Source organism: Hibiscus syriacus, unplaced genomic scaffold, assembly GCF_006381635.1.
Source record: "Hibiscus syriacus cultivar Baekdansim isolate YM2019G1 unplaced genomic scaffold, ASM638163v2 tig00110561_pilon, whole genome shotgun sequence".
NCBI classification, from domain to species: Eukaryota; Viridiplantae; Streptophyta; class Magnoliopsida; order Malvales; family Malvaceae; genus Hibiscus; species Hibiscus syriacus.
Genome location: NW_024062782.1, coordinates 368,654 through 389,253, shown reverse-complemented (window position 1 = coordinate 389,253; position 20,600 = coordinate 368,654). Strand labels below are relative to the sequence as shown.

At 31.6% G+C, this 20,600-nt stretch overlaps 1 protein-coding gene across 1 annotated transcript; it reads left to right on the top strand.

The window, feature by feature from the left end:
- The first annotated feature begins 17,342 nt into the window (after positions 1-17,342).
- Positions 17,343-18,845, top strand: LOC120132352 (cytochrome P450 71A1-like). Its single transcript, XM_039149131.1, has one exon. It carries the CDS (start codon positions 17,343-17,345, stop codon positions 18,843-18,845), a length of 1,503 nt encoding a protein of 500 aa, XP_039005062.1.
- Positions 18,846-20,600: the final 1,755 nt, after the last annotated feature.

The following is a 20,600-nucleotide window of genomic DNA, read 5'->3' as shown; positions in this document are numbered from 1 at the left end:
AGAAGAAAAACATTGGAGTTGCTTTCAAATCCACAAAAGATAAGAGTGATTCGAATGAAGATGACGATGACGAGGAAATGACATTGTTTGCCAAACAGTTCAAAAAAATGATGAGACCTTACCGAGAAAGAAAATTCAAACGAAATGAAGGCCTCAAAAATGAACCAAAAGAGAAGGACCTGATCATTTGCAATGAATGCAAAAAGCCGGGGCATGTCAAATATGATTGCCCACAATTGAAGAGAAAAGGTCAATCAAAGAATAAGCACAAGGCTCATGTGGCTACATGGATCGATGAAGAAGGTTCCGATGAAGAGGAACAAGAAATAGCAAACTTGTGCTTGATGGCATTCGGGGAAGATTCTAAGGTAACCTCTAACTCATCTGATTTTGATGATTTATCCTATGATAAGCTATTAGAGAAATATAATGGGTTGGTTTCGGATTATGAGAAATTGTTTTTAAAATATAAAAATGATGTTTCAAAATTGAAAAATGAAAACAAACTCATATCCAAAACCAACAACGATCTTGAAAGTAAAATCAAAGATTTGCAAATCAAACTAGAAGAGTTTGAAAAGAAAATTTTGGATTTGCAAAATTTACTTTCAAAGGTCAATGATGATCATCAAAAGAAAATTGATGATCTTAAAACTTCTTTTGATAAAGTTGGAACAAAACATTTTGAAAAATGAGAAAATTCAAAATCCAACTTTGTTAAAAAAGATTTTAAAAAATACAATCATAGAGGTCCTCAAAGAACCTCTAATGGAAAAATCGTTAAAAGTATGTGGGTTCCTAAAGAACTCATTACTACTAAAGATAAAGATATCCTACACAAATGGATACCTAAGGGGACTAGGATTTTGGAAACTAATGAATATAGACCCAAAAGAATTTGGGTACCAAAAATCAAAAATTAATCTATGTTTGTAGTGAAATGAGCATTTCTAAAAGGCACGGGAAACAAATTCAAATTCATGGTACCTTGATAGTGGATGCTCGAGACACATGATCGGGGACAAAAATCGGTTCATATAGCTTAACGCCAAAAATGGAGGAAAAGTGACTTTTGGTGATAATTCAAAAGGTCACATTGAAGGTATAGGTACAATAGGTAATACCTCTTCCATACAAATTAAAAATGGTTTATATGTGAATGGATTAAAGCATTATCTTTTCAGTATTAGTCAATTTTGTGATAAAGGATTCAATGTCATGTTTGAAACTAATGGTTGTAAAGTTATTGACATTGCATCTAATCAGATTATGCTTATTGGTCATAGAATAGGAAACATTTACATGGTGCATTTAGATTCTATTAATGTGACTAATTTATGCCTAGTTGCAAAAGATGAGCATGATAGTTGGTTATGGCATAGGAGACTATGACATGCTAGCATGAGTGTTTTGCAATGGTTAGTTCAAGGAGAATCGATTCGAGGGCTGCCTAAACTAAAATTTGATAATGATAAAATCTGTGATGCTTGTGCTAAAGGAAAACAAAAGCGAGTTTCTTTTAAATCAATTAATGATGTGTCAACTAGTAGAGTATTACAATTGATCCACTTAGATCTTTTTGGGCCATCTAGAACTACTAGCTTAGGTGGAAAACAATATGCATTTGTCTTGGTAGATTGACTATTCTAGATATACTTGGGTTCTATTCTTAAGTACTAAAGATGAAGCATTAGAAAAATTCATCACGTTTTCAAAAGTAATCCAAAACGAAAAAGGTTACTCTATAACTAGTGTTAGGAGTGATTATGGAACTGAGTTTGAAAATTTTGGATTTACTGAGTTTTGTAATTCTAATGGTATTAGCCATAATTTTTCAGCACCTAGAACCCCTCAACAAAATGGAGTTGTTGAGAGGAAAAATCAAACTTTAGAAGAAATTGATAGAACCATGCTTTGTGAAAATAATTTGCCAAAGTATTTTTGGGCGGAAGCCACAAATACCTCTTGTTATGTTATTAATTGAGTAATGATTAGGCCTATTTTAAAGAAAACTCCATATGAACTTTTCAAAAATAAAAAGCCTAACATTAGTTATTTTCATCCTTTTGGATGTAAGTGTTTTGTTTTAAACAACGGTAAAGACAATCTTGGCAAATTTGATGCTAAAAGTGATGAAGGAATTTTTCTGGGTTATTCCTTAAATTCTAAAGCTTATCGAGTATTTAATAAAAGAACTTTGGTTGTAGAAGAGTCTATACATGTTGTTTTCAATGATAATCTCCTTTTGAGGAAGGATTCTTGTTTGAATGATGATGTAGGTATTATAAATACAAATAACGTTAGACATGACGTTGGAGAATCATCATCAAAGGAAGAAACGAAAGATGAGGAAACTCATGATCCTCTCGAGAATCCAACCATTGAAGAAAGGGAAGTATCTTATCCAAAAGAGTACAACTATATCAAGGATGGTGAGATTATAGGTGATCCATCCAAAGGGGTAACAACTCGATCTTCTCTTAGAAATATTTGTAATTATGTTTCATTTATCTCATGCATAGAGCCTAAGAATACTAAAGAAGCATTAAATGAAGAACATTGGATTATGGCTATGCAAGAAGAGTTAAATCAATTTGAGAGAAGTAAAGTATGGACATTAGTTGAAAGGCCTAGTAATAAATCTACTGTAGGTACTAGATGGGTATTTAGGAATAAGCTTGATGAGAGTGATAATATAGTGGGAAACAAGGTTAGACTTGTTGCTCAAGGGTATACTCAAGAAAAGGGCATAGACTGTGATGAAACATACGCTCCCGTAGCTAGGATGGAAGCAATTAGAATGTTATTAGCATTTGCATGTTTTCATGAATTTAAATTATATCAAATGGATGTTAAAAGTGCATTTTTAAATGGTTTTATAAAAGAAGAAGTGTATGTGGAACAACCTCCATGTTTTGAAGATTCAAAATTTTTGGATCATGTTCTTAAATTGACAAAAGCACTTTATGGTTTAAAACAAGCTCCTAGAGCTTGGTATGAAAGATTGTCAAACTTTTTAATTGAAAAAGGTTTTTCAAAAGGGAAGGTTAACACTACATTATTTTTAAAGCATAAAGGTAAAGATTTATTAGTAGTTCAAATTTATGTTGATGATATAATATTTGGTTCTACTAATGATATTCTTTGCCAAGAATTTTCTAAGCTAATGCAAAGCGAATTCGAAATGAGCATGATGGGAGAGCTCTCATTTTTCTTGGGAATCCAAATCAAGCAAAGAAAAGATGGCATCTTCATCAATCAAGCTAAGTATGTCAAAGATATGCTCAAGAAATTTGGACTGGAAAATGGAAAGCTTCATGACACTCCAATGAGCTCTTCAACAAAGCTTGACTTAGATGAAGGAGGTAAATGTATAGATGTTAAATTATATAGGTCAATGATTGGATCTTTACTTTATCTAACTGCAAGTAGACCGGACATTATGTTTAGTGTTTTCTTATGTGCTAGATTTCAATCATGCCCTAAGGAATCACATTTACTAGCTGTTAAGAGAATCTTTAGATACCTTAAGGACACTCCTAGTTTAGGACTTTGGTATCCTAGAGACTCTAGTTTTAGCTTGCATGCCTTTTCTGATGCAGATTATGGAGGATGCAAATTAGATAGGAAAGCACCTCCAGTACTTTCCAATTCCTTGGAAATATGTTTATTTCTTGGTTTTCAAAGAAACAAAATTGTGTTGCATTATCTACCACTGAAGCAGAATACATTTCAGCCGGTAGTTGTTGTGCACAAGTTTTATGGATGAAACAACAACTTTTTGATTATGGAATTAAAGTAGGTACTATTCCTATCAAGTGTGATAATACTAGTGTTATTTATCTCACTAAAAAATCCCATCCAACACTCTAGAACTAAGCACATTGAAATAAGACATCACTTCATTAGAGACTGGTCTTTGGGTTCATACCGATGAGCAACCGCATGAAGTTGACGACTCTGACGATGAACCAGAACAACACGAGGAACACGCATGAGTAGAGGAACAAGCACAGCCAGAGGATCAAATGCCTCTATACTTTCGATCCTTTATGGAGACATTCGATTTCTGATATGCTTCCATGGATTCTCGCTTCACTTCCATAGAATCTCATTTATCCACAATGGGAACTCAACAATTGGAAATTCTCCGGGAGATGCGCACAAACAACGCTTCTATGAATGAACGCATTGATGCACTCTCACATGAGATGGCTGCTATGCGAGCTCATTTCCCTCCTCCCGATCCTCCTACAGATGCTTGATTCTGTGTTATGCTTTAGTACTTTGAACTTAAAGCTTATTGTTTTAACATTTTGAATATTTTGAATTTGTGGATTGATTGACTTTGAATTTGTTTGGATTTATGGATGGTTTGAACTTATATTTCTATATATTTGGTGTGGTTAAATTTATTCATTATTGCATCATTTACATCATGTTAGCTATATGACCAATTTTGCCATGTCACATTGTTTATGAATATTGATTATGAAACTAATGCCTAATGTTTCTCTTGATTGCGATCTTAGCAGCTTAAGATATATATATATATATAATCAATAGGCAAAATGATTTCAGAACCTTGTTTAAAATCTTTTACAAGTCTTTTTGTTTTAACAAAAAGGGGGAGAAATGTTAAAAGCGTTTTAAAGAGGAGTAGTGTTAGAGTAAGGGGGAGTAATTTCAAAACTTGATTTCAAAATCTTAAAATTACTAAAATGTTTTGTTATATCAAAAAGGGGGGAGATTGTTGAATATATTTTGATATTTCGATGTAACAAATTAAGATAAATGAATTTTAAGATTTTCCTAAAGATTTTCTAAGTATATTCGATATAATTATTCGAATATCGAAATATTAGTCCAAATCTTTCAAAAGTCATTTTTAATCCTTACTCAAGTGTAAAATTAAGTTTTAATATTAAAATAATTTCAAAATAATTTTACAAAGTATTTTGAACCATTTCAAAGCCAAAAATTCCAGTATGTCCAGAGGGAACCGATTCCCCCACCCAAGAGGGTACCGATTCCCCCTAAATGGTTTGGCTCTCAGAAATTCCAGTATGCTCGGAGGGAACCGACTCCTCCCCCCCCCCCCAAGGGGGTACCGATTCCCCCTGAATAGTTTGGCTTCGAGAAATTCCAGTATGCTCGGAGGGAACTGATTCCCCCCCAAGGGGGTACCGATTCCCCCCTGATCAACGGTCGAAATATTTAAATTTTACACGTAGGGAACCAATTCCCCATGAGGGGGTACCGATTCCCCCCACGCTCCAAGCAGAAATATTAATTGTTTTTCACACTTAAACGGCTCCAATAACTTCATTAATGATCCCCAATGTTCAGAAGTGATTCAATGTGTATTTAAACAAGCTTAGAAGCCATTGATCAACAACAAGAAACAACAAGCAACTAGAATCAAGAGAGAATCAAAGAGAAAGCATCAAACTTCAAGTTTGAGCATTTCAAGCCTATTTTTCATTCAATATTCATTTTGCTTTCAAGAACACTACTTGTACTCAATTGTATTCATTCTTGAGTTTTCTTTTCTTTGTTCTAGAATTGTGCAAACAATCTACCTTGTGAGGATTTCCTTGTAAGTTTGCAAATTTGTATTGTTCTCTTTGGGAGAGAGTGTTCTCAAGAATTTGGGGTATAATTCTTGAGGGTTTGTAAGGTTACTCTTTGTCCTCAAAAGAAAGACAAATTAGTGAATTTATGGAAAATTCTTAGTGTGGATAGCTAAGGTAGTGGACGTAGACTTTGGTTGAGAAAGTCGAACCACTCTAAATCGCTGTGCAATTTCTTTCAATTTTCTGCAAAAGCTTCCTCCAAATTTTTAATTGCCAATTCACCCCACTCTTGGCCGATTTCATCAATTGATTAACTCAACAATCTTAACTCAAGAATCATATCATTTTTCTAAACATGTTTTTAATCATATCTCAGGCTTCTAATCTTTTATTCAATCTTTTGACGAGTCAATTCTACTAATAAACCTCAATAAAACCACATATATCAACATATTATTCAAAAACCCATTTCTTTAAATCTCCTATAAAACATCCACCACTTAGTTTTAATCTTCTTTAATCCTTCCTTAAGCTCACATATCACTTCATGTTACCAAAGCAACCCATAATTTAAATGAAGAACTAGCTAATGGAAGTTTACCTTATGCTAGAGAGGATAACAATACCCATGTGAGTGAAGAAGAAGAATAGAAATGTCTATTTTCTTCTTTTTCCCCTATTTAAAATCCCTAATAAGAATATATTTTTAAATTGATTCTCCCTCTTAAAAGACCAAACTGCCTCTTAATTTATCTATTGATACAATTTAGTCTAAACATTATTCTAAATCATTTCCTCATCTTTTACCACTTATTTAATAAATCTTAAATTTGCAATTCTTTTCAATTAAGTCTCTGGCCTAATATTTGGGGTATTACACTGCAACACCCTAATTTACAGGTTAATGGTTTTGGGTAAACCCAGGTGAACTTTAAGTAGGCCATGAGACCATTTAGAAGTGTTAGGTTAAGTTTGGCTTATTTTAGTTTGGGCTTAATCCCATTAAAACCTAAAAAGGGTGTTTTTAATTGGGCTTGAAAGGAGGAGGACTAAGATAATCATTAACCCTCTAATTGTTTCAAAAGCTGAATTTCATTCATTTTTTGATGTCATCCAGGAAGAAACAAGTAAAAGTGAGAGCCTCATTTTTATCCCCACTTTGTATTCTTCTCTTCGCCATTCAAGCTCCATTTATCACCTCCTTTCTTGCAGATTAAGCAAAGGTGATAACTTTGTGAACCTTTCCTCTCCAATCCAAAAATCCAAGGTAAGAATTGAAATCCTCATCCTCTAAGCTTCAATCCAAGTGTTCTTTTTCAAGTTTTAGCCATGAAAAAACATAAATGGGGGGTTTAATATGGGTTTGGGGTTTTAGGGTCCTTAGTGCCCAAATCCATTTTTAGAGTGTAGAAATCATGTTTATAATCTTGTTAAGTCATTAGGTGAGTTAGTAACTCATTTCATTACTTGTGATAAATGAAAGAGGTGAGGGAAAGCTTCAAGGGCAATGGAAAGTGGATGGAAAAACTTGTTCTTGGCTGAGCTCAAGGTGTTCTTTTGGTAGCATAAGAGGGAGGTAACATATCTATCTCTCTTTTGTACCATATTTGGATCATTTTATGCGCTTGATTACTTGTATGGATGCGTTGAGCATGTTGTGTGAATCTTATTGGATGTGGTGTTAGGTGTTTTAAGGTGAATAAAGCTTGATAAACGAAACATTATGATCCCCTATAACTCCTAAGAACTTCTCATAACATTAATAACCTTTAGGTGATGAATGGTTGGGTTGGGGTTTGTATTTTCATGGGAAATAGGGTGTTTCTGGCTCAAGTATCGGTATTGTATGAAAAGTACCAATACCTCCATTCGATTAGACTAAAACCAAAAGTAGTTTTGGGTATGGGGTATCGATACCTATTCATGTGGTATCAACAATGCTCTATGGGTATCGAGACCTTGAGCCTGGTATCGATACTGGTATAAAAACTCAAATTCTAGTAGTTGTTTTTAGTATCAGTACTCGGGGTAGTATTGATACCTACTAAGGTCAGCGTCGATACTGGATGACCAATATTGATACCCCTCATCTTTGATTGAGAAAACCAGTTGAAGGTCAAGTGTTGGGCTCGGGGGTCATTGAAACTTCTCCAATAAGACTAAAAGTGAGAACAATTAATAATCTTTGACAATGACATGAATTAAGATGGAAAATACTAGTCCTTGTGTGACATCCGGGAAATGATGAGTACACTCAGACTTCTTTAGATTTATGACAATCTTCTTGTGTGGTTAGACATCCGGATGTGTTAAGTCAATGCTTATGCACATTAAATGCTAGTTGGATGTAGGCTCCGATGCTTTGTGAACCTGGAGGTATCCCAAGTACTCTGAGGAGTAGACTAGTAGGACGTAGGCTCTGATGCTATGTGATCCTGGAGGCGTCCTAGGTACTGGGCAATGAGGGCCTTTCTAGATAAAGATTCCGATGTTGTGTGATCTAAGTCTTATCTAGCATACCTTAAGTAAGATAGAGGGGTGTAAGTCCCACGATGTTATGTGACCCTCCGATTACACTATGATGCCTACTTTTGTTTTGTGTTGGATCGATTGCATGTTCATTTTTATACATGTTTGCATGCTCATCTAATGAATACATATAGTATGTTAGAGTTATTTTTGTGGCACTGAGCTCGTGTCTAGAATGTATTTCCATTCGCAGGTTCTTAGGGGAACGGATCGAGGAGCTATCACCAGTTGTGAGTCCCATCTTGGATCATTTGGATAAGAGTACGGCTTAGATGTTATTAGTTGACATGTACTACACAAAGACCATATTTGTATTTGAGTCATAACTCTTCTTATTGAATTCATGTATTTTGATTTTTACGATGGAGCTCTTATTTTTAAATGTTATATTTGGATGTTTTAAAATTATGCTTATTTATGGATTATATTTAACCATGTTGAATGTCATTTTCAAAGAAATTTTTAGGTTAGCCACCTTGGTGGTCCCGTGTGACGTTCTAATCCATCGATCTTCGGGTTGGACAGGATTAAGGTGTCACACACTCAAATTCAATGAAAATTCATCTAAAGATTCTATATTTTAATACTCTGATCTTCTTTGATGGTCGTTCGATGATGTTAGTTTTTAAGTAGGTTAAGAAAGATTAATTCTCTAAATAGTTTTGAAATAACATTATCTCTTGAAATATATTTGGATTATTTTTGTTAAGAATTCGATTTTGATTTAATCAAATTTTATACATTCAAGAGAAAAATGAGGCTTTATTAGCACAGTGGAACTTGAGGTACGTAGTTGAGAAAAATGTTAAAGAGAAGAGTATATTAGACTATGTGAACATTCAAATTGTTTCCCTTAATATTTGTATTTTTGGAAAATTTCAATATTTTTGGAGTTTTGAATGAGAAATTGATTAAAAAGTTGTTGAGGAAAATGTGGAACCAATTGTTGGTCCGTATATGTGTAGACATGCACGATGTGGGTAACGCGAATGACTAAACCGTTCAGGCCCTCCATGAGTTTGCGAATATTTTAACCCAAATTTGAAATATTTTTCCTTAAATAAACATATCTTTTCAAAATTCTATTTTGAGATTAAAATGATAAATATTAAAAGGTTCCTTTAATTCATACAATAATTTTGGAAATTGTTGTTATGGTTATTGATTATCTTTTATTAAATGTTTCATTAGGTCAAAAATTTTCAGTAGTTCACAATGTGAAACCCTATAAATATCTTGTAAACCTATTAGGTTAAATCACAATTCAAAACAACTCAAAAACAATTCAAAAGAATATTTTTCTTCTTCTCTAGTTTTTATGGTGAGAGATAAATGCAAGGGAATAGTTTGTGATATCTGCAGAAGTGCAACTGTAGCTCATCATCTAGTTGTTGTATCATGAGAGACAGACAACCAATGATCTCAAGTACCGTAGGAGTGGCCGAAAATTTGTCTTAAGGAAACTGCGTAGCTGTAGGCGTCAACTTGTTTCTAGTTCGTTATTCTGTCAGCAATCAGATTTTTTTATTAAATACAAATTGATAGATCATATTCTAACAACGATATGTATTCCACCAAAAGGTGTTATTTCTACTAAATAGATCCCATTTTCCCTCACCGACCACATGCATGAATTATGGTACTCCAAGCAACGATCTTAGTTTCATCTCGCCCTTAAAGCATCGAAAGTTATACTCTTGCTACCCACCCACTACGTATTTCAGAAGAAAAGGGTCGATCTTAAAAAATTTATCTTCGTGTCCCACGAGTAATCTTGCCCTTTCACCATCGGTCTGTTACTGAGTCCTTGTTCTTGGACTTCCAGTGCAGAAACAGATTCGACTTGATGGATGGAGAATTAAGTAAAGGCGAATCCTTACAATGCAAGTAATTTGATTGTCTTATATGTGAGTGAAAATTGTATAAAATAAATAACATAAATTTATAATATCATATGTTCCCCCACTAAAAATGTACAAAATTTATAAAAGATGATTCTTTTGTTAGGCATCGATGGATCAAGAACGGAAGCCATTCTTTTGGGCTATTCAAGAAGTAAGAGATTGGAATTCATTTGTTGTGGCTTCGAAATTTAGGAACAAATAAGACCCATAAGAAATACACTGAAAGATTATTGTTTTTGGACTCACATTTCAGAGACAAAGCGTGATTTTCCACTTCCCTTTTTATACTTGGTTTCCTTTGTTATTCATTTCATTTTCTTTCTTTTTATTGAAACATATTTCTAGTTTACTGGTGCTCTCTTTTGTGTCTGATCTATCTTATTTTGATCATTAATTTTGACAAATATTATGAAACATATTTATAGTTTAATTTTAACACATTAATAAAAATGATTAAATTTTAATTTGATTCTTCAATTTTAAACATAACTAAACATTATATAAAATATTAATTCAACCCTTAAATTTTTGATAAAATATTAAAATGACATTTGAATCCAGTCAAAGTTTTTGTCTTCAACTTTAGCTTTCTCCTATATTTAATATTGATTGAATTTCTATTCAAAAAAGATCTTGATTGAAATTTTAAACCTTGTATTAATGAGGGTTTAGGGTTCATGTATATAAGATTACTAAGATACAATTATGCAACGTATTCACATTACATAGAATATTACATCACTTTATCTTATTTTGTTCATTAATTTTGAAAATATTAATATGGCCCTTAAATTTTATATACATGTAGGCCACATCTCTTGTAACACCCTTAACCCGTATACATATTTAAATACGAGTTAAAGATGTCACAATGTCTTTTTATAACATTTTATACTAGAAAATTCGTAAAATTTTGTTTCATTTTAAAATTTCAGTTTATCTATTACAACCAATTTAATTAATTACGTAAAAACATAAAATAATATTTTATCATCAAATTTGAATCCGATTTTAGGTAGCAACTAGGTAGTTCAATGTTGTTTCTCAACATGTATAAAACTAACAAAATACTGCCTAATTTTTGTTTTAAAAAAATCATTCAATTCCCCTTTAGATTATATCTTCTACCAACCATTTTAAGTTAGTCTGTCAAAACAATCAAAACATTTATAATACACATGCCACTAGTGAGTAAAAGATATCTTACTGATACTGTAGGTTGGTTTGATTTCTCAAGAAAATATGCTCTCAATGCTCCTTACTTAACGTTCTTTTCTTTATTTGAACCTACACATGAAAATCATTACGCGCTAAGTAAAACTTAATGAGGCAACAACACAACTATAGTGAGATAAAACATAAAATTTCATAAAATAACAAAAACATTTAATTTAAAAAATCAATATAACTTACAAAACGAGTTATTCAAGTCGATTTTCTCTTAAAAAACCTAAAAATCATCACCTCATGATTTTATCAAAATCATGTAATTCAACGTAAGATATAATAAATATTTCATATTTTTTTATTCATACATAATTCATAACTTTCATTTCATATACTTTTCTTAACTTTCACATTTATTTTCATAGCCCAATGTACGTGGAAGAGAATCCAAGGTACGTGAGTCGAACATCATGTGCGCACTGAACACCAACGGTGTTAATCATCATCATCATCATATGATGCACTCCAAGTGCATTCATATCATTTACACCAACGGTACCTTTCATAATGTACAGAAATGTACCATAACTTTACTGTAATTTACTTTACTCAACTTCTTGGGATGCCAAGTGTACCTTTGACTCTTAATGCAACATACAATGGGAGGCATCGACGTTCCTTCGAATGCCACGGTCTTGATCAATGCATGGGCCATTCAGAGAGACCCCAAATGGTGGGAAAACCCAGAGGAGTTCATTCCGGAGAGGTTTGAGAAAAGCTCCATTGAATTTCAAGGTCAAGATTTCCACTACATCCATTTGGTTTCGGAAGAAGGGGGTGTCCCGGGATGTCATTTGGAGTTGCGTCTGTCGAGTAGAGTATGTGATGGCTAACATTCTCTATTGGTTCGACTGGAAATTACCTGCGGGTGAAATTCCGGAGAACCTAGATATGACTGAACTCTACGGACTCGCAGTCAACAAGAAAACTCCTCTCCATGTTCTTCCTATATATCATTCATCTTTTTAGATGAATCACATGTATCAATTTAGAATAAAAGTAAATAAATAATTACTTAAAGTATATCGTTTTTTCGTTTAATTATTTAAAATATTTTTTTGTAAAAAATAAGTAGCTAAATTTATTTATTTTGTCAAAAATAAGTACTTAAAGTATTCAAATTTTTTTATCCTATTACCTAATCAATTTTTTAATTAATGTCAATGTCAACTTTTTTAGAATTTATATGAAAAAGTTTAAATAGTTTAAGAACCTATTATAATATAAAATACTTTATGTATCTATTTTGTCTAAAAAGATAACTTTAAATATTTATTTTGATAAAAAAAATACTTTAAATACTTAAATAAAAAATAGAGTATACTTTAAGTACTTATTTCTATATAAACCATAAAACAATATGTCTTGTTAATGATCATGTTTAAGTTCAATCATAGGCTTGTTATTCACTATATTCTATATAAACCAACAAAAATAATAATCAATTGTTATACCTCATCCAAATCTCCTCAAAATTTCATCATGTTGTCACTTCTCTTCTTCTTGAACAATGAGACTTCCAAATTTCATTGAAATTTTCAAAATTCCACTTCCTATGATGCTTAATATCCTCCAGATATCCATATATCCTAGAGTTCCTCAGAGCTTCTGGGATTCTACGTTTTTCGAATAGTTAAAAGTCTCTTACATGATTATTAACATACCCACACGATTTATCAAAGTTAAATATATTATATGACAGTCAAATCTATTGACCTATGAGCCAATAGATGAGCAACCACAAAAAGCAGACAAATTGGGCTTTTTTTTCTTTCTCTTGATGAATGTTTCATCATCTGTTTTTTTTTCTACCTTCACATAAAATTATCAACTTCGATTCTTCACCTATATAAAAAAAGGTGAACTGTCTTATAAGCACGTGTCATTATTCTCTAATATGTACTTATGCATTTCTTCTTTGTAACAGTTTTTACATTTGTTTTCCCTTTTTCCTTTCATTTATTTCGCCCCTTGATCATTGTAAATATTAAAAACTCTTATCAACTTGACGCCACAGAAGCAAAGACATACTCTGTCAATGGAGTCCTTTATAAAACGCGACTAAAATGATGTTATCTTTTAAAATATTTTTTCGGATACTATCTACGTAAATAATTATTAAATGAATATTATTCTCAGTATTAAATGAATTATTATTAAATTGACGTTCATACTTTGTTATACATTAATTTTTATTATTTTTATCCTAAGAATCGAAGTCGTATCTTGGTTAGCGTGTAAGATGAGGAATAATATTTGCTATTGAACAATCAAATAGCCAGGTTCTATCCGACGCTGGAGTATTTTAACAATCAATTCAACACCATTTGGTTTGGTCATATTTTTCAAATATTTTAACAGGCATATTAAACTTCTCAAGTAATTTCTTGCAATAATTGTCTTGAGAAACGAAAATTATAGTATTAGTCTACATCACCTTGAGGTCTAGGTAATAAGACATAAGCCATATTTTAGTCATTTCAAATTCTTTTAACCCACTCTTTTTGAAATATTCAATCATTATTGGGTTGTTACCTATAAAAATGAGATCATCTACGTAGAAACAAACAAGTAAAACATCATATATATATTATTTTAACATAAAATGCATACTCATAATTGTGCCTTTTAAATTCACCATCTTGAAAATACTTGTCAATTATGCTATTTCATGCTCGGTGTTTGCTTCCTTATTCAACTTTAAGACTTTTTCTTCTTATCATTCAATTACAAATCATTCTGGTTGTTCAACATAAATTTCTTCTTAAAAAAAGAAAAAAAACATTGAGAAAATTTGACTTCACATCAAGTTGTTGAATTCTTCTTTTGTTTTTGAGCAACAATAGAAATTAGTAATCCAATTGTTTCTATATGAGCAACATGAGCAAACACCCTATTATAATCTACACCTTGTTTTTGTGTGTAGTCTTTCGTAACACGCTTTGCCTTGTACCTTTTTAACTTCTTCACTAGTAGATTTCGTTATTTTAAATACCTTCTTTACACTAATAGGTTTGTATCCTTCATTTCGAAGAAATCTTTCAAAAAATTATCAACTAAACTAATCCGAAAGGTTCCTTATTAGACCATGGTATTTGATTTGTCCAATATATCATTATTATATATTCTTTCATATGTATGGCGCAACCCGATCCGTGTTTTTCAAGTTTATAATTCCTTCCTTTTTTTAATCGAAATGCAAATGAAATAAATGAAAATAAATGAAATATAAATATAAAATATATATATATATATATATATAATAAATTATATAAAAATTAATAGTATTAAATATTAATTTAAATATTAATATATTCTAAATAAAATTATATTATTCTAAATAAAATATATAAATAAATTAGAAGATATATTAGAATATTGTAATACCCCAAATTTTGACTAGTGATTAAAATGTAAGTTTTGACAGTTTAAGAGCTAAATTATAAACTCTGTAAAAGTTTAGAGACTAAAAATATAATTTTGAAAAGTTATATATTTTATCCCTTAAATAAACAGTTTGGCCTAAAACAATGATTGTCGTGGGAATTAGATTTTCGGTACGGGATTTGTGTCAAAATATATAAAGAGATAAAGTTCGGTATATGAAAAGGATCATCGGATCAAGTCAGAATTTCAAGAAATTTGGAAGATATTAGAAAATGGTTGGAAATATTATTTACATATTTTATATTAGATAAATTTAGCTCGGATAAATGTAATGTTTCAGATTTGGTTGAAGAGTGGAATTTTAGTGATTAAAATGCAATTTTCAAAAATTGCATGGACAAAATGAAAAGTCAAAGCCAAGTTGAAATATTTTTTACTAAGAAATATTTTATTGGGGAAATGGCATATGTTAATTTTTAGGATTCATTAATGGCTAAAATGGAATTTCTTAAAAGTTAAATTAAAAATTCAATTAAATTAGTTTTAAGCCAAGTGTAATAGCTTTTAGATACTAGAATAATTGAGAAAAAAAATCAACATCTTCAGCTCCTATCTTCTTCTTGGTCGAAACCCCTCTTGATCGAGGTAAGAAAACTTTGTTTCAATTTTTAAAGTTATTTGAATGATTTTTGGATTAGGTTGTGAAATAGAGAATTATTCTACATGAAATTCTCTATCATTTGGCATAAATATTGTATGGTGAAGATGTTTGTGTGATGAGATTTGACGATTAGGATTATGAAGGGTTTGGTGATTTTGAAGAGTTTATGAAGAATTTTTATGTTTTTAAGGTTGGACAATAATTCTAAAGTATGTATGATGATTTAAATTATTTATACAAGCTTATATTAGGTTTGGTCACTTTAGGGTTAATGGAGAATTGATCGATTTTGATTTAATTTGAGGTTGTAGTGATTGGAAATGCATGAGTTTGATCGTGGGAGGTTGAATTCATGCTTGAGATTGAACAAAAAGTCCACATATTGTGACATGATGTATTCGGCCATAGGGAAAAAGTTAAGGGAAAAATATTGAAAATTTTCCTATGGTCTAGAATGAATATTAGAAGTGTTCTATGTGATTTGGAGGTTGATTTGAATCAATTTGGAAGATTGAGTTAGAAAAAGGGCTAATGTACAAGTTTTGAGAAGTTTGGGACTTTAATGTGAAGATGTACAATTTAAGGGACTTAGTATTGATTTATAAGGATAATATGCTGGAATTTATAAGTTAGGAAAGTTGTTGGGAACTAAATTTCAAGTTTGATAATTTTAGTGGATGTATTCGAAAGGTTCCTAAAACTTTAGGGACTTGATTGTGATTTTATAAAGGTGATGGTATTATTTTGAACAAGAAATTTCAATGCGGGAAAATAGTATTATCATGCTGGCTTGAATCAAATTACGAGTTTATGAAATTGGGTAATTGAAATTAAAAGTTTAGGAAAGTTTAGGTTGAAATTGCAATATTTTAAATGTTAAAGGATTGAATTGGATATTTTATTAAGGTGCTGCAAATTTTATGTGATTAATGCGAAGTGATCATAATGGTGAAGGGCCATTATGGATTAAATAGTAAAGTTGATATGAATTAAAAAAAAAAGAATTCATAATCAATGGTTGGATTATGAAATTAATAAAAGTTGAAGAGTTGATAGTGAAATTAAATATTCATGTAATTTAAGGAATGTTTTGAGAAGTTTGAATTATGATGGAAGTACAATTTAGTTTTATATCGATTTAAGTATCGATTTTATTTTTATTGAATTTTATATTTAAGTTTAAATTATGTTAGTTTGATGCTAACATAAAGCTTGAATATTTTATGATGTTATATGACGTTGTCAGACTACGATAAATTTAGTGATCTAAGTAACTCAAAAGTGAAGGAAAAGATGTGGAATTAGAATATTATCATGGAGAAGATTCGATAATGAGGCAAAGGTGAGTGTATTTCATTTGTATATATGTTTCGACTAAACATTGGTCTGCGATGAGTTAGTGTCAGAATTACGTAAAGAAGTGACTCCTAGTACGGAAAAAAAGTCATACTAGTCATATTTTGGGACATTTCAATCGTCAAAGGTGATAATATAGAAATATAGAAATCGTCAAAGGTGATAATATATATATATATATAGTATATTTAATATTTTAAGATTTTTTATATTTATATTATTAAAATATATTATTTAATTATTTACATTACAAGATATATTAATTTAATCATTTAAAAATAATAAATAATTATGAATATATTATTATAAATATATTATTTTAATTATTTTAAAATAATAATATATTTAGATCGAGTCAAGTCAGGATTTTAGTATAAAAATTAGGATGGATCTGGAACATGAAAAAAACTAAAATTCATCGGGACTAAACGGAGTCAGATTTTAGGTATATATTTATGAGTTGGGGTCGGGGCCGAAAAAAACGGCCCGCTTGCGCCGTGGCCATCCCTAATTGAGTTGAGACAAGTCCGCGTGCAGTACGGATGACAGTATTTTTTGTTGAAAAAACAAACTTAATAATTGAGTATACTATTGCCAAGGCGTCACGCTGCTGAAATAAAAATGTAAGAGATGTAAGCATATGGAGTATAGAGGCTATAAAGAAGGCAAATTGGTGAAGAATTTCATCATCAGATTTTGCAAATGGAGCTGCTGAATGTATCTAATCTTTTCAGCAATCCATTGTTACTATCTCTGATTCCCATTTTCTCTCTTTTAATTTGGCTTAAACTAGCCAAAGGCAAACATCTGAATTTGCCCCCATCACCCCCAAAGCTACCAATCATCGGCAACATCCATCAGCTTGGCAAACTTCCACATCGCTCTCTCCTAGACCTCTCGAGGAACTATGGTCCTCTCATGCTTCTAAACTTGGGGTACAATCCAACTTTAGTGGTTTCATCAGTCGACATGGTTAGAGAAATTGTCAAAAACCATGACGTTTCTTTCTCCAACAAGCCAAGGACCACAGCTGTAGATTTTATGTTCTACGAATGCAAGGGTATGGGTTTTGCACCCTATGGTGATTTCTGGAGACAGGTTAAGAAGATGAGTGTTGTTGAGCTTTTCAGCTACCAAAGAGTGCACTCGTTTCAGTTCGTAAGAGACGAAGAAATGGAACTTCTTATCAACAAAATCCGTTCTACTTGTGGTAAAGGAGAGTCCATTAATCTATCAAAGATGCTTGTTTTGGTTTCGAGTAACATAGTTTCTCGATGCATTCTTAGTCATAGAAGTGAAGAAGAAGATGGATGCAGCAAGTTTGGGGAGTTGATTAGAAGGCTAATGGTTCTCTTCACTGGCTTCTGTATTGGCGATTTGTTTCCTTACATGAAATGGATTGATGTGCTTACTGGATATATTCCAAGTATAAAAGCTTTATCTGCAGAATTGGATGCACTCCTTAATCAGGTAATTGAGGAGCATAGAGCTGTTGAAAGCCGTAAAAAGGACTTCGTTTCTATCGTTATGCAACTCCAAAAGGATGGCATGTTTGAGGACCTCACTCAAGACAACATAAAAGCAATCTTACTGGACATGTTTGTAGGAGGAACTGATACCAGTGCAACAACAGCAGAATGGATTATGGCTGAACTCCTAAGGCATCCAAATGCCATGAAAAAAGTCCAACAGGAGGTCAGAAATGTGGTGGGAAACAAATCTAAGGTTGACCAGGAGGACATAGCTAAAATGGACTACTTAAAGTGTGTAGTCAAAGAAACTTTGAGACTACATCCTCCTGTTGTTATTGTTCTTAGAAAAACACCGGCAAGTGTTAAACTGAGAGGCTTCGACATTCCTTCGAATACCACGGTCATGATCAATGCTTGGGCCATTCACAGAGATCCCAAATGGTGGGAAAACCCAGAAGAGTTCATCCCAGAGAGGTTTGAGAATAGCTCCATTGATTTTCAAGGTCAAGATTTCCACTACATCCCATTCGGTTTCGGAAGAAGGGGATGTCCCGGGATGCCGTTTGGAGTTGCGTCTGTTGAGTATGTGATAGCGAACCTTCTCTGTTGGTTCGATTGGAAATTACCTTCGGGTGAAATTGCGGAGAACGTGGACATGACTGAACTCTACGGCCTCACAAGCAGCAAGAAAACTCCTCTTCATGTTCTTCCTATATATCATTCAACTTTCTAGATGAATCATCATCAAATCTACTTTCTTATCAGAGTTAAATCTACTATCTGACAATCAAATCTGTTTAACCTACTAACCTACAAATAATCATCATCAAAGTAAGTCCAATGCAAACACCATGAGTCGGTATATGAGCAACCATAAAACATTGATGAATTGGCTTTTTTTTTCTCACTCGGGCTCCCCTATATATTTTTCTCTCTTGATGAATGTTCATCATCTGCTTTTTTTTGCCTCCACACAAAATTACTGACTGTAATTCTGCCCAAATCAGAAAGGGTTATCTGCCTTATACGCATCTGCCATTGTTGTCTAATATGTGCTTGTGCATTTCTTCTTTGTAACAGTTTTTACATTTGTGTTCTCTTTTCCCTTTCGTTTATTTGATCCTTGATTATTGTAAATATTAAAAGCACCGATCAACTTGCATGATTCAACTTACCTCAGTTGTTAAAAGAATTGTTATTGTTCTTAAACATCACGGGTTTAAACACTGCAGCGAAGTAATTGAACACTGATGAACTTGATGCTACATAAGCAAAGATATACTTTGTCAAGGGATCTTTTAGAAAGCGCGACTAACATGATACACTAGTCCTAAAATTGATGTTATTTTCTTAAATACTTTTTCGGATACTATTTACGTAATTAATTATTAAATGAATATTATCCCTATAAAATTACTTAAGTATTAAATGAGTTATTATTAAATGGACTGTCATACTTTATTATACATTATTTTTTTATTAAAATTATCTTAAGAATCATAGTCGTCATGTTAAAAAAAAGGATCAAAGTCGTATCCTCGATAGCGTGTAAGATCAGGAATAATAAAATAGACGCCGGCGTATTTGAACAATCAATTCAACACCATTTGGTTTGGTCACATTTTTCAAATAACATGCCTTGATGATATTTTTAGCACTCAAATTAAAAAAAAAATATTTCATCAATCATCTTTTTAATTTTTTAAATCTTTTGATCATCAAATTTTTAATAAATTTATTAAATTAAATCAACTGGTGAAAAGAGTGGCAAATTTGTTAAACTGGCGTATGTTACTTTATTTTTTATGGTTAATATGATACCAATTATTTTTCTGTGTGTAAAATTCAAAAAATTGAAAATAAAAATTATAAAAATATATATTTAAATTATTAAAAAACTGTAAAAAATTATTAAAAAATCAGAAAATACAAAAAAATAAAGAAAATATAAAAAAAATATTAGAGCCCAATCATTGTTTTTACAATTGATTCAATTTGATAAAAAAATTAAAAGTTCAATAGTCAATATGGGTAATAAAGTTTAAGCACTAAAATGAATTTTTAAAAAGATTCTAAAAATATCAATAGACCTAAACAAAATATAAGAAATCTCCCCTTGTATATTATGAATTATTGAGATAGCCATATGAAAGGATAAGAGGAATGCTAAATATATGCGAATTAATTATTCTTGAATTATTAATGTAGATTAGTATGCTGTTGATTAGTTAGCTTAAATATGATATACTCTTCTTTGTCAAAAAGAAAATATGATGTACTCTTGTTAACCAAGTTTGTAAACTCACAAACCGTTATCATTGGTTAATATTAGATTTTGAATTTGATTTCAGACAACATCTCTCTCTTCCGCCTATATATAAATGGTATAGTTTATTGTTTAGTTTTAAACTTTTTAAGAACAGTTGGATTAGTGAAAATAAATAGTTGAGATTATTCCTTTATTTTTTCTTATAAACATCTTCTCATT

Excerpts from the sequence above, each read along its gene's own strand:
- LOC120132352 (XM_039149131.1), top strand. The coding sequence starts at position 17,343 with ATGGAGCTGCTGAATGTATCTAATCTTTTCAGCAATCCATTGTTACTA.